Source organism: Hylobates moloch, unplaced genomic scaffold (genome assembly GCF_009828535.3).
Source record: "Hylobates moloch isolate HMO894 unplaced genomic scaffold, HMol_V3 SCAFFOLD_14, whole genome shotgun sequence".
Taxonomy (NCBI): Eukaryota; Metazoa; Chordata; class Mammalia; order Primates; family Hylobatidae; genus Hylobates; species Hylobates moloch.
In genome coordinates, this window is record NW_026652289.1 from 46,349,869 (window position 1) to 46,364,937 (window position 15,069).

Below are 15,069 nucleotides of genomic sequence, written 5' to 3' on the forward strand. Positions count from 1 at the left end.
AATGTCTATGTATTTACATGTATATACGTATGTGTGTATATACATATGTGTTTATTTACATGTATGTTTATATATGTGTATGTGTATGGGTGTATAATATTTATATATATAAATATTTTTAAATTTTATATATATATGTAGAACACTCTTTTAAACATAATCACGTCTCCAGCTACCACCCTAATCTTTCACCTACTCTTTACTGCCAAGTCTTGAAAAAACTGTTTACACTTGCTGTCTCTAATTTTTCATCATCATGTATGCCTCAGATCACAGCTTCCTGTGCCAGCTACTTGATTGAAACTGCTTTGGCAAAGCACATTAACAGTCTCTTTACTGCTCATCCAAAAGGCCTTTTTAAGCCCTCATCTGCAGAGCACTTGGTACTCCTGGCTCCTGCCTCCTTAAAATCCTCTGCCTCACAGAATTCTCACTTCATTTCTGGTCAGACCTGGAACTGGGCTGTCTCTCGCAGGACAGTGAAGAAATGCTGAAAAGTTTGTGACTGTGGACCAGTCCTCTCTTTCTGCCCTTTATGACTTGAGTTCTCCCTCTCTATATCCTGCACCTGTGCTGCTCAAAATGTGGCTCACAGTCCAGCAGTATCAGCATCACCTGGGAGGCTGGTGGTCGGGCACATTCTTGGGCTCCACCCTAAACTGCTGGATCTGAATTTCTATGGGTGGAGCAGGTGTCTGTGTTTTAACAAGTTTTCTAGATGATTCATGTTTAGGTAAAATGTTTGGGAAGTACTGCCTTATCAGCATATCACAGAGACTTCTACAAATGTATCAAACTTTAGTGGAGGGTTGCAGAAATGAAAGGGAATTCCAGTTTAGGAGATGATCCTTATAGGATGCTCCTTGTTCCTAGCTTTGCCTAGGTGCTCTGCAGTGTGCTTTCTCTCCAAGAGTTATATAGTAGGCAGCTCCACCCAGAAGAACATTTTCCTCAAGTTTGAGCCTTTTTGGCTAAAATCAACTGCAAGGGCGTTTGATTTGCAAGGTTTCACTAAAGTGTGTAATTATCAATGGGACAGTGGTTGGAATATACACATATACACACACACACACCCCTAGACAAATGCTTCCCCAAGATACCACAGCCTACATTCACAAAGATTTTGTAAGAGAGGCCAACCAATCTGCCCAAATAGGTTTTCTTCAGTTCAGCAAAGCTTTCTAATTTATATGCATTTTCAAAAACAATTTTTATTACATATATAATATGCTATATATTTGTTGTAAAAAAATCCAGAATATCCAGGCAAGGAAATTGACAAACATGTCATGTATTCAATCACACTGCCAAGAGATTACACCTGTTATCATATTAGTGTGTATCCTTCCTGGGGTGAGGTGAAGTGGTTGAGGATGCATAATATATATTGATAATTTATATTGTAAAATTAAGACATACATAAAGTTTTATAAAACTTATAAAAACTTCAAATGGCACAGAAGGATATAAAATGGAAAGTAAAAGTCACCCTCTACCATCCACAAGCTCCTAACCAGTTCCACTTTTTAGAGGTCTAAACAGTATGAACGGTTGCTTCTATTAAGATATTTCTTATGGATGTGTATGTGTGCACCTTTCCATACAAACATGTATGCTTTTGAGAAGTATACAGAATTGATCATTAGGTATAAATTCTTTTACAATTTCTTTTTATTCACTGAGTTTTTTTTGCCTATCAGTTCTCATGATTTGGCTTGTTTTTTTGTTTTTGAGATGGAGTCTTGCACTGTCGCCCAGGCTGGTGTTCAGTGGTATGGTCTTGGCTCATTGCAACCCCCGCCTCCCGGGTTCAAGCAATTCTCGTGCTTCAACCTCCTGAGTAGTTGGGATTGTAGGTGCCAGCCACCATGCCTGGATAATTTTTGTATTTTTTGGTAGAGACAGGGTCTCACCATGTTGGCCAGGCTGGTCTTGAACTCCTGACCTCAAGTGATCACCCGCCTCAGCCTCTTAAAGTGCTGGGATTACAGGCGTGAGCCACTGCACCCAGTTGGCTTGTTTTTTAACTGGTGATGTAAGAGGACATTACATAATTTATTTAACCAGACTCATATCAATGAGCATTTAGATTTTCTCTCAGTGTTACAACAACTTTGTACTTTTGTGCAAGCATGTCTTTATGTGCTTTTAGTTCTCAAAGATACTGTAATTTCTCTTCTCTCTTCATAATCTTCTTGACATTTTGATTTTTCTGTGAACTGGTTTTTCAAGTGTCTGATCAATTTTCCTGCTAATCTGTGTTTTTTTCTTACTGATTTGTAAACACTCTGGATATTAAGAAAACAGTCTTTGCCTATAATTATAATTTTTCCTTCTTTGACATTTAATTTTGCTTAATTTTTATTTCAAATGATTAATATTTTCCTTCGATTTTCTCAAGGCATTTTTTTATGTCTTGAGAGAGAGAGATTTAAATGTTGTTTTTGTAGGTTGTGCCCATTTTTGGGGGGGTGGAAATGGAGTCTCACTCTGTCGCCCAGGCTGGAATGCAGTGGCGCAATCTTGGCTCACTGCAGCCTCTGCCTCCTGGGTTCAAGTGATTCTCCAGCGTCAGCCTCCAAGTAGCTGGGATTACAGGCGCCCACCATGCCCAGCTAAATTTTGTATTTTTTAGTAGAGACGGGATTTCGCCATGTTGGCCAGGCTGGTCTTGAACTCCTGATCTCAGGTGATCCACCCGCCTTAGCCTCCCAAAGTGCTAGGATTACAGGCATGAGCCACCGCGCACAGCCGGTTGTGCCCATTTTTTAAAAGTTCATTCCAACATATTCCATCTTTTCTCTAGCCATTGCAAATGGGGCATTTTCTTCCATTATTTTTCTAAATGATTATTCTTGGTATTTCTAAAATCTAATAATTTTTTAATGTTAATTTCTTTTTGATTTCTAATGCTTAGACTATTTTTTCTTGCCTAATTACCTTGGCTAATCTTTTAAAAACCCTTAAGTCATATGGTGCTAACTGATATCCCATCATTTCCCCAATTAAACAGCAGTGTTTCTAATGTTTAAGCATTAAGCATATTAATCATGACTTGCATTTGTAAATGGTGTTACAAACATTTATTTTATATACAGAATTTTTATCAGGAATAATGACTGAATTTTACTAAATGCTGGAAACTTATTTGAGGTAATCAAACTTATCTACTTTATCTATTAATATGGTAAATTACATTAGTAGGTTTCCTAAATTTGAGCAATGCTAGCATTTGTTGGGTAAACTTCATTTGTATATAGTGTATAATTCAAATTTATGATTAAATTTTCTTTTCAAATATTTTACTTAGGAATTTGGTATCAAATAGACGCTAGTGACATTGGAATGTAGTTTCATCCCCAAAATTGTACTGTGTAAAATTTTCAAGCATACATAAAAGTTGATAAAAATAACACAATTAACTACTGTACATTTTTTCAACTAGATTCAATAATTACTTACATTTTGCTACATTGATTCATTATCCCTATCACTCTCTATCTATCTATCTGTCTATCTATCTATCTATCTATCTATCTATCTATCTATCTATCTATCTTCTATCTATCTATCTATCTATCTATCTATCTATCTATCTATCTATCTATCATCTATCTATCTATCTATCTAATTCCTCCATCCAACTAGCTAGCTGACTCTTGTTAATTTACAGACATCACAACACTTACTTCTAAGTATTAGTACTTTAGCATGACTCTTCTAAAAATAAGGATCTTCTTTATAACATCATTTCACTAGTACACCTAAAAAATTATAATTTCTAAATATTATCTAATATCCAATCTATGTTAAAATTTCTCCTTTTATAGTTGTTTTTCCCCTTGAACTGGTCAAGGCTCACTCATTGCATTTAGTTTTTCTATCTCTTTAGTCTCTTTTTTTTAGTGCACTTATTTTTTCATTGTATTGACTTTGTAAAGAGTTCATTCCAGTTGTATTGTAGCATGTCCCATATTCTGGATTTGTCTGATCGTTTTCCATTTAATTTGTTGATCTCCCTCACATAATTCCTGTGAATTGATCAGTAAGGTCTTAGGTTTAATTAGAATTGGATTGAACATTTTTGGCAGCAGCACATCAAAAGTGATGCGTGATTTATGTTGCATCATATCAGGAAGTTGATGATGTCAGCTTGATCCAGTATTACTCACACAGGTGGTGAACTACACATACTCTGTTGTATAGATCCATGTTTCCCTGTAAGAAATCTGCAGAGTGATGCCTTGACAAGGTGTAAATATTCTGTCTTGCAACAGTCTTTCACACCGTGGCTTTAGTGTACATTGATGATCCTTGCCTGAAACAGTATTTAACACGGAGAGTTGCAAACGGTTATTTTCTAATTCTATCATTCCTTCTTCACTCATTCTTCTGTTTTTAAAAAAAGGTTTCTATTTTTAAATTTCTCGCTCTGTATGCAGAGATTTTTATTTATTTAATGTTTTATATATTACTGACAATAGTCTTTTTGGGTTTCAAATTGTCCAAAATGTAGCCAGTGGGAGCACTTTAAACTGTCTTCTTTCGTCATAATTCCATTGAATTTTAGACATTGCCTTGGTTTCTAGAGCAACAGGTGTTCCAAGCCCACCTTGAATTTTCCCTACTCCAGACCCGGCGTTACCTGGTTTTTTCATGGAGAGTTGGTTATTTTTAGTGGGCTTTGTGTGTGTATGTGTCTGTGTGTGTGTGTACATATGTGTCTATGTTGGGTTACACCTTCAACACTCAGCCAAGGTAGTTGGCAACTTTGTTCTAGCCTTTACTTCCTGCTTCCTCAGAGTCTGTAGGTTAGCCATAGATGACAGCTTAGGACCTTCTCAGGTTGTTTCTGGGCATGCACAAAGCTCTGGCATATGCAGAGCCCCACATAGACATGCGGTCTTCTAGATTTTCAGGAATATGTTGGAGTTTTTCAAAGCTACCTGTGCACATCTCATTCCCAGCTTTTTGGTTAGCTTATTGTTTTCCCCAATTGTTATCCACCACCTCATGCAGCCTCAATGTTAAACAAGTATCTCTGATTGTTTTGGACAAATGCCTCCTGGGGAAAAGCTGTTTACACTGGGCAAACTCCCAGTTAGGTAAACCAAAGACAGCTTTGTGGGTGAAGTCTTCCAGGGAACCACTACACAGGTCAAATAATAATTGGGAATTGGGCATTGAAGGAGCTCTAAACCCATTCTACCCCTGCAGAGTCTGCCAGGCTGCTGGTTTGCACTGTGATTATGGGCCGTCGTTTTCAAGGTTACCATGGAGGTGGAGAATGGGGAGAGATGGAAATAGGCAGCTTAGCATGCTACAAAGCTCACTGTTCTTACTGAGCGCTTTTCTTTAATAATTATTGCTCATTGTTGCAAGCCTTTGGTTAATTTCCAGAGTTTTAAAAATGTTGGTTCTGACCATTTTTGCTGGTGTTTTTATGGATTTTATGGAGGAGAGGATTTTTCAGAAGTCTTTATCACTTTTGCTTGTTTGTTCAAATTAGTCTCTACAAAAAATTCAAAAATTAGCCAGGCATGCTGGCACACAACTGTAGCCCCAGCTACTCAGGAGGCTGAGTTGGGAGGATCGCTTGAGCCCAGGAGGTAGACGCTGCAGTGAGCCTAGATCAGGCCACTGCACTGTAGCCTGGGTGACAGAGTGAACCCTGTCTCAAAAAACAAAAACAAAACAAAACAAGAAAAACAACAAAGCATGATGAATGCATTAATCTTTTCTTTACTTACCAGTTTTCAAAACGATAGCTATTTGCTAGCGTCCTTAAAATGACTGATGTTGTAGTATGCGTCATTTCCTTTCCTTTTTTTTTTTTTTTTTCCCGGAGACAAGCTCTCACTGTGTTACCCAGGCTGGAGTGCAATGGGTTGATCATAGTTCACTGCAGCCTCAACCTCCTGGGCTCAAGTGATCCTCCCACCCCAGACTCCCAAGTAGCTGGGATTACAGGCACACACCCACCATACCCACATTAAAAAAAAAAATTATAAAATTTTTTGGTAGTGACTGGGTTTCTCTATGTTGCCCAGACTGTTCTCGAACTCCTGGGCTCAAGCCATCCTCTTGCCTTGGCCTCCCAAACTGCTAAGACTACAGATGTGAGCCACCATGCCTGGCCCCCTCCTTTTTTAAAAAAAAGCTAAATAATAATCCATTGTAGGTATATACCAACTGTGAGAACCATGATTTCCAGTAGGTAATTGTCTAGGCCAAGGATCACGAATTTTTTCTGTGAAAGGCGAGATAGCACAGTAAATATTTTAGGTTTATTGAGCTGTATGGTCTTCATTACCATGACTCAATTCTGCCCTTGTAGAACAAAAACAGCCTTATCCATTCATCCATAGATAGATACTTAAGTTGTTTCTTCCTTTTGGCTATTGGGAATAATGCTGCCATGATTGTGAATGTACCAATATCTGTTTGTGTCCCTGCTTTCAGTTCTTTTGGGTATATTCCTAGAGGTGGAATTGCTGGATCATATGGTAATTCTATGTTTAATATCTTGAGGACTTGCCATACTATTTTCCATGGCAGTTGTACCATTTAACATTTTCACCACCAGTTCACAAGGGTTCTTTTCGCCACATCCTCACCAATACTTGTTATTTTCTGCTTGTTTTGTCATTTTTTTTTTGCATAATTCTCATCCTAATGGGTGTGATGTGGTACCTGATTGTGGTTTTGATTTTCAATTCCCTAATAATTATTGATATTGAGCATTTTCATGTGCTTATTGGCCATTTGTATAGCTGTTTTGGAGAAATCCAAGTCCTTTTGTCCTTTTTATTGAATGGGTTGCTTTTGTTGTTGTTGAGTTACAAGTATTCTTTATATATTCTAGATAATAACCCCTTTCCAAGATGTGATTTGCAAATGTTTCCCCCCATTCTGTGGGTTGCCTCTTCACTCTGTTCATAGTGTCCTTTTGTGCACAAAGGTTTGATTTTGATTTGGCCAAATTTAGTCTTTTTTCATGTGTTTCCTGTGCTTTTAGTGTCATATCCAATATACCAGTGCCCTATTTTTTAACCTTCCTTTTTTAAAGTCTTCAATGTATATATTGGCAGGCTTTCCACATCCGGTCATATAGCTTCTTATCATTACTTTTATCAATTGTAGAGTATTCCTTAGTATGGATGTTCTTGTTTATGTAATCTTTCCCATATTGATGGACATTTAGGTATGGTTCAGTCTTTCCTTTTACATGTATACATGTTAAAAACAAACGAAAAATCTGGAATAGACATTCATCAAAGTGTTAGAAATGATTATCTCTGGGCAATAGGATTAGAAAAATATTTGTTTTGTATTTTTGTTTATCTGCATTTTCTAATTTTTAATAATAAACAGGTATTTCTATTTAATAAAAACTTGCAAACTAGTCAGTCAATATATCGATATCCTTTGCTTCACTGATTTCACTCTGGAGAGTTTATCCAAAAAAGATTGTTTTGTGTAAGTTAGACAAAAACATCTGCTTGAAGTAATTCGTATCATTGATAATATTCAAGTTTCATTTAGAAACAGACAATGTTCAGATAGGGGACTAGTGAGATAAAATATCATATATGAGCTTAGATTATTATGTGAGCACAAAAATTAAATTATCAGAGTATGTAGCAGTGTGAAAAAACATCTATGAGGACCAGGATTTCCAGTAGGTAATTGTCTAGGCCAAGGATCATGAAATTTTTCTGTGAAAAGCCAGATAGTACAGTAAATATTTTAGCCTTATTGAGCCATATGATCTTCATTACTACAACTCAATTCTACCTTGAAGAGCATAAACAGCCTTAAATGAATGAATGAAGAGGTGTGGCTAGATTTGGCCCAGGGGGCACAGTTTGCACACCCTCATCAAAGCACATGGACTGGGCCATGAGAGTAAAGGCAATTGAGGTAAGCAGTGCATTTACTTTAAACGTTTCTTTAATGTTATTTAAGAGTGTATTTAAATGAAATTATGTAATATTCATCTGCTTTACACATAGTTGGTGATTTCCAAAGATTTATTTATTTTTTTCTTGAGACAGAGTCTCACTCTGTTGCCCAGGCTGGAGTCCAGTGGCACATTCTCAGCTCACTGCAGACTCCACCTCCTGGGTTCCAGCAATTCTCCTGCCTCATCCTCCCAGGTAGCTGGGACTACAGGCACACGCCATCACACCTGGCTAATTTTTGTATTTTTAGTAGAGATGGGGTTTCACCATCTTGGCCAGGCTAGTCTCGAACTCCTGACCTCAAGTGATCTGCCCACCTTGGCCTCCCAAAGTGCTAGGATTACAGAAATGAAATATAGTTAAGAATATTTGGCCGGGCGCGGTGGCTCAAGCTTGTAATCCCAGCACTTTGGGAGGCCGAGGCGGGCGGATCACGAGGTCAGGAGATCGAGACCATGATGAAACCCCGTCTCTACTAAAAATACAAAAAATTAGCCGGGCGTGGTGGCAGGCGCCTGTAGTCCCAGCTACTCGGAGAGGCTGAGGCAGGAGAATGGCATGAACCCAGGAGGCGGAGCTTGCAGTGAGCCAAGATTGCGCCACTGCACTCCAGCCTGGGCGACAGAGCAAGACTCCGTCTCAAAAAAAAAAAAAAAAAGAATATTTTGCAGACGCCCCCAGTTTTGATTGACTTGCTCATTTTCATGGGCCTTTAGTGTACTGGTTTTATTGCAGTTGTGTTCTGTTCTTTCCCAGGAGAAGAAAATGTAATCGCTGTTCCTTTGGGAAGTCGAAGTGTGAGAATTACAGTGAAAGGACCTGCCCATCTCTGTAAGTAGAATTTAATCTTAACATTTTTTAATATCCTGAAAGTTCAGTTAGCCAAAAACCACAAAAAACAAAAAACCCACAAACCAAACCAACAAGCAAAAAAAGTTAATGGGTAATGTTACCGAACTTGCGTCCACTTACTTGGCACAGCAAAGCTAAACACTGACATTAGGATTTGCAACCAGAGATAGTGAGGCATTTATTGCAGAGCACCAAGCAAGGAGAATCAAACAGCTCATGCCTAAGACCTGAACTCCCTGATGTTTTACATGTAAGGATTTTTAAAGACAGGGAGATAGAAGTTACAGGCAAAGTCACAAATTAATGCATGGAGACTATGCACTGGTTTGACCTGAAAAGGTGGAATATCTTGAAGTGGGGGCTTACAGACCATAGGTAGATTCAAATATTTTCTGATTTGCAATTGATTAAGAAAGGGAAGTTTTGCCTAAAGACTTGGAGTCAGCAGAAAAGAATGTCAGATCTGGCCCTTGGGTGTGATCTCCTCCAGGTGCCTCAGGAAGAAATGTAGGACAAAGAAAGGCAGTCAGAGTTCAGCCTCAGTTCCCTCTTACTGGAGGTCTCTGTGCCAGTGGATCCATTTGGTGGGGATCTAGATTTCCTGAAAAACTGCTCAGGGACATATGTTAAAATGTTATCTTTAGTTTCTATGGGGAACCATACATCCTGTGACTCTAACTTTTTTTGGCTATTGTTTTAATCCACTATTACCTTGTTGCTTGTGAAGTTGCTCATTACTTCTCAAGGCTAGCTAGGTGCCTGGAATTTCTCTTGAAGGAACTCAAGATTTTCCTTTATTTCCATTCTTGGGGGTGGTGGTACCCTGTTGGGTACCCCCAACTATTTTGTAGTGGGCAAAATAGTCTATATAACCAGGGAAATTATCTGTATTGTACCCTGAATTTTTCTGTTCTCATATGCCAATGGGAGATTTACCTGTTTAAGATCAATCCCCTCATGGGAGAATAAAAACCAAATTTTATGTCAAATAAACTATTTTTGTATAGGATGGCTGGGTGTGGTGGCTCACGCCTGTAATGCCAGCTCTTTGAGAGGCTGTGGCAGGAGGATCACTTGAGTCTAGGAGTTTGAGACAAACCTGGGCAGCACAGGAAGACCCCATCTCTACAAAAATTTTTTTAAAAAATTAGCTAGGCATAGTGGTGCATGCCTGTAGTCCAAACTACTCAAGAGGCTGAGGTAGTCCAAGGAGTAGCTTGGCTACTACAGGTGTGTAGTCCAAGCTACTCCTTGAGCCGAGGAGTTCCAGGTTGCAGTGAGCTCTGATTGCACCACTGCAATCTGCCACTCCAGCCTGAGTGACACAGGAAGACCATGTTTCTAAAATAGTAATAATATATGGAGAGTAAAGTAAGATTTGGGAATGTTCTGGAGATTTCAGCAAAGTGGGACAAAACAAAACAAAACAAAATTTAAAATACAAAAGCTTATCAGTGAATATGGCTGATCAGAACAAGCCTTGCTGCTAGCACATCACAGCTTCTCATCTAGGGGTCCCTGAAGGCTGACTGGTTTCCCAGAATACTATGAGTTTGAAATAATAAATAGATGATGGTGATGGTTTCACTCTGGGAATATACTGAAACCATTAAATTATGCATTTTAACAGGGCAAAGTTTATGGCATGCAAATTATGTATGGAAAAGATGCATTAAAATGTAGTGAATGGTCTTGATATTCTCATGATATTAAAGGACATTCCCCAAAATTCGCTCCAAAAATAGTTTTATAAATTGTAAAAACAATAAGTAAACAGAGTAAGTAAAGGTGAACACTTTGAGGCAAAAATTCGTTTATGTGTATATGTTCTGGCATATTCAACATAACTTTATATTCAAGACTGGCACTCATCCAAGAACAGGGCTCAAAAATGTTCCCATTTCTCCAAGAGTGACAAATCTGTTGCTTGGACTATTTCCCTTTCTGAACAATCTCACAATTGGCAGTAGAAGTATTTCGGAAAGTTATCCTTCTTTACTGATGAATAGAACTGGCTTCATTTACAAAAGACTTAGTTAACATTTCTGAATATCTAAATATAGAAGTGGTTTTATTTTCTGGATTTATGCAACTTTTTTCTTAATTTTTATTTGTAAAAGAGATATTTCTGAAATGAAGCTTATTTTGCAGTAATAAATCATTCTTTTAACATCCACGTTAACTATAACTATCCAAAAGACTGCATTACTAAGAACTGAGAATGCCCAGCAACATTAATATCAGTCTCTTTTCTGTGGAATGAATTTTAATTACAGAATATCCATCTTACGTACTGCCTAGAGGTGTTTGTTTAGATCCTGAATTTCCAGTCCTGTCCCAAGCCTGGCCACAGCATTATGGGGAGCACACAGCCCCAAATTTTCCAGGAGTGCATCCCTTCAAAAATAGAAGCAATAAGCAGATCCCTGCAAAACAGATTTTATTGTAGCAAAACCTTAGCATTAAATGTGTTTGACTAGCAATAAACTTAAGAAGCCAAGAGGTCATAAACCAAAAACCTCCAATTCAACTGGAAGAATATTTTTCCTTTAAGCCCTATCTGAGGACCATATATAGAGGTGTATAAATATAAGCATGGATACAGTACCTAATGACCAATCAAAGGAAATTGACATGAATGAAATTAGCATATACTATAGAAATAACAGCTCTACTGTACATAGAAGTTTGATGTATTTATAACTATGTTGGCCATGCTGAACACTCATTCCACATTTACCTGACAGTACTTTCATGGCCTTTAGAATTTAGGGAGACCTCTTGGGGATGGTTACCATGACCCTGCCTTTTTTGAAAGAAGCCTGAACTGATACTTCTCAGTGCAAATCCCTCAATTAGAAGCAATTAGAAGCATTCATCATTTTCTAGGCATAATTTCTTTTACAAATAACTAATAGTGGATTAAAATATTTAAAGGCATCACTAGAGACCTGAGTTGTGAAGATTTTGGGATACAAGAAAGTTGTGATTTCTAATTTTTACTCTTTTTGAGACTACCTATCATATCTTCCTCAACACTTCCCTCCCTCCCCTCAATGTTAAGTCTGGAGAGGAGAAAGAAGTTGGGCCGTGGGCAGCAGGAAAGAAGGCTCACGCTCTCTTCCCTTAATTCTGGTGGGGATGTTTATAGGCTTCCTGGGGTCTCCTACACACTAACCACCTTGCTGCGGAAACCACAGAAGGTCAGTGAAACCTCTGAGAACCGAAGGGCTTGTGCATGCAGCTCTCATTAGCCATGAATCACACATTGTGAACAACATGGGGCTGCAGTAAATATGGGGAAATGGTGGAAATTAATAAAAACTTAAAGGTATCCATAAGTCAATACATCATCTGAATTGTTGATTGAAACACCACAAACTCCTTTTTTTTGTCATTTATTTTTAAGAGGCACCAGCACAAAGGAGAAGCAAGTTTGCCACCAATAGAAATGACAACTTTTAAAGAACTGCATCGGCCTCCACCTTGCTGTGGATTTGGCACAATGGCTTTGTTAATCCAGATTATCAGAATTGTTTGTGTCCATAAACTCCACCTTCACCAAATCACTTCACCAGTCTTTCTTCACCCACCTTTGACTCTGCTTACCCATTTACACAAGTGAGGTCAAAACACCTGCTTTCTGCCTCCTACATAGGCAACCAGTGTTTGTGCTTTAGAGAACTGGAAGCCTTTTGAAATACTCAAATTAAAAATATTTTACAATAAGCGTACCATTTAGTGGAGAAGCAGAGTGGTTTGGGTAATTTATGTGAACTTGAAAATTGTTTTTGATACTTGTGTTTTTATATCCATGTCACTGAGACTCTTAGACACTGTTAAAATAGTGGCTAGATTCTGTATTAAAAACAAAATATCAAAACCAAGTTAACAAAAATGCTGGCCTATGGTTTAGGGAATGGATATCATAGCAACTGGTCCTCCCTTCCTCCCAGATCACCTTCCCAGATTTTTACACCCTCTGCCCCAATTCTGCATCCCGATCTGCAACTTGGAACACTGTGGTCCGGAAGGTTAGCACAATGGTAAAGCAATTACTACCCCAACACAGCCGCGGAATCCATTGCACGCTACTTGAATTTAATCAAGTCATTTCATGCTAAATCAGTGTCTAGAAACTTGTATTTTGCATGCCTTCTGTGAGGATGCGTTATGTTCCACTTCATTTTGCATCTTGATATTGCCTTAATGCTCTTAATACCCATCTTTTTTTTTTTTCTCATTGACTTTAGAGACATCCACTGTAGGGCCCACTTACTATCTCCAGTTCCCCATTTCATTTTTACTGACAACTCACTTTATAACACTCAGTTTTATATCTTCATTGGAACTAGGAAATGAATTTAATCTCACACTTTCCAAAAATCTATTGCGGTCATGGAGATCAGGGCCAAAGTGGTTGGGGTTTTGTATGCCTGAAAGTAGCCAGCATTATTCTTCGACCGCTAATGACTCCTCCAGATCAAGTAGCTCGTGTCCAGCCTTTGAATTTTCCCAGAAAAGTTCCCAGCCTGCCTGTCAGGGATAATCAGGGATGTCTCCTAATGCCTGTTATGCAGTCTGTCCAGGGCATTTGAATTCCTGCAGCTGCTCCAGTGACAGAGAAAAATCCAGCAAATGAAAACAACCAAAGCCCAGCAGGCTCTGGATGGAAGCTCCCTAATGCCGGACGATTTTGTCGCATTTTATCAGCTTTCCATTTTTGACATTCGACGGAGTTTTGGTTCTTCTGTGTTCTTTGTTTGAGATTGTTGAAGACTGGTATGATGTCATTGAATCAAGTGTGGGTTTTAGAATAGAGTTGGACCTGAGAGATTGTCTGCTCTGACTCCTCATTTTAGGTATGAGGCAATGAAAACCCAAGGCAGAAAGTTAGAGAAAAATACGGGACCAGAAATGCAGGTGCCCCAGAACCTAGCTGTATATACATTTTTTATTGCCTCTCTCAACATGAAACCAGATCTACTAAGTATGGTGACACTTAGAAAATAAAAGAAAGAAAAGAAAGAGGGAGGAAAGACAGAAATTTAAATAAAGTAGAAATGCTTTTTTGTTTAAACTGTGATAAGCAAACATTTTTTTCTGTAGGAAATCTTAAAAGCACTTTTGTTCATGTGAAAGCAAATTCGAATAAAGGTGTTTCATGCACAAGGGAGGTCTTTGTGGCAATGGAGTGGTTCTGTATTTTGATTGTGGTGGTGGGTGATAAAATGGCATTGAACTATATGCACATATTGTACCAGTGTCAATTTCCTGGTTTTGATATTCAACTATACTTTTGTAACATGTAAACATTAGACAAAAGGGAATGAAGGTTACAAAAGACCTCTCTCTACTATTTTTGCAACTTCCTGTCAATCTAGAATTATTTCAAAATCAAAAGTTTTGCTTGATAAAAAGCAAATTTGAAATTTGCTGTGATTTTTATCTGAAAGAGTAGGCATAAGATCTTTTGAACAAGTAATAAAATGAGTGAACATAGCTTTACTTTGAGTATTAGCTAAATCATGAAAACATATAAAGAAAGAAAAGTTTTCTCTTTCCCCTTATGCTAGAAATGGCTCCAAAGAATTGAGTAGAATTATTTGGACCTGCACCCTTGTTAGCTCCTTTTTTATGGGCAATTAAAAATCTGATGTATCTATTCCACCAATATCAATTAATGTTTGTAAACTGAGTGGCTATTTTGACATTGTTTTGATATCATATACTGACATTGTACTTGCTAAAATGTCTTTTGTAATAAAATACCTTTAAGATTGTTTCTTATTTGAATTGTATATTTTAATTTTAGTTATTGAATCAAAAACACTTCAAGGAAGCAAAGGAGAACACAGCTTTAACAGCCCCGGCATCTTTGTCATAGAAAACACAACAGTGGAATTTCAGAGGGGCTCCGAGAGGCAAACTTTTAAGATTCCAGGACCTCTGATGGCTGATTTCATCTTCAAGGTAGGATGATCCTCTTCATAAGCTTCATGTACCTGAATCCCAGAACATCTTGATTTTTAAAACAATAAGTTTGTTTAGCAAGAGGTCATCAATCATTGTTTTTTATACAGAGCATGTGTCATCAATATTTCCATCTTGGCAGTCCATTCTTAAAAATTGTTCAGCACTCTTAAATTTCTGCTCCTAACCCTAACAGTTAAAAAACAAACTTCACTTTTATGGGGGAAGGATTGATTCTGTATTTATAATCTCTGGTTGCTTTGTCCAGTTTGTTTGTTGG

The 15,069-nt window shown here is 37.9% G+C and overlaps 1 protein-coding gene across 2 annotated transcripts in view; it reads left to right on the forward strand.

Moving 5' to 3' along the window:
* ADAMTSL3 (ADAMTS like 3) overlaps positions 1–15,069 on the forward strand; it is a 392,111-nt gene that overhangs the window by 193,250 nt on the left and 183,792 nt on the right. For both annotated transcript variants that reach the window (XM_032174471.2, XM_032174470.2), the window contains exons 7-8: positions 8,721–8,795; positions 14,632–14,789. In XM_032174471.2, coding sequence (XP_032030362.1) covers positions 8,721–8,795; positions 14,632–14,789 — 233 coding nt within the window. The remainder of the gene's footprint in view (positions 1–8,720; positions 8,796–14,631; positions 14,790–15,069) is intronic.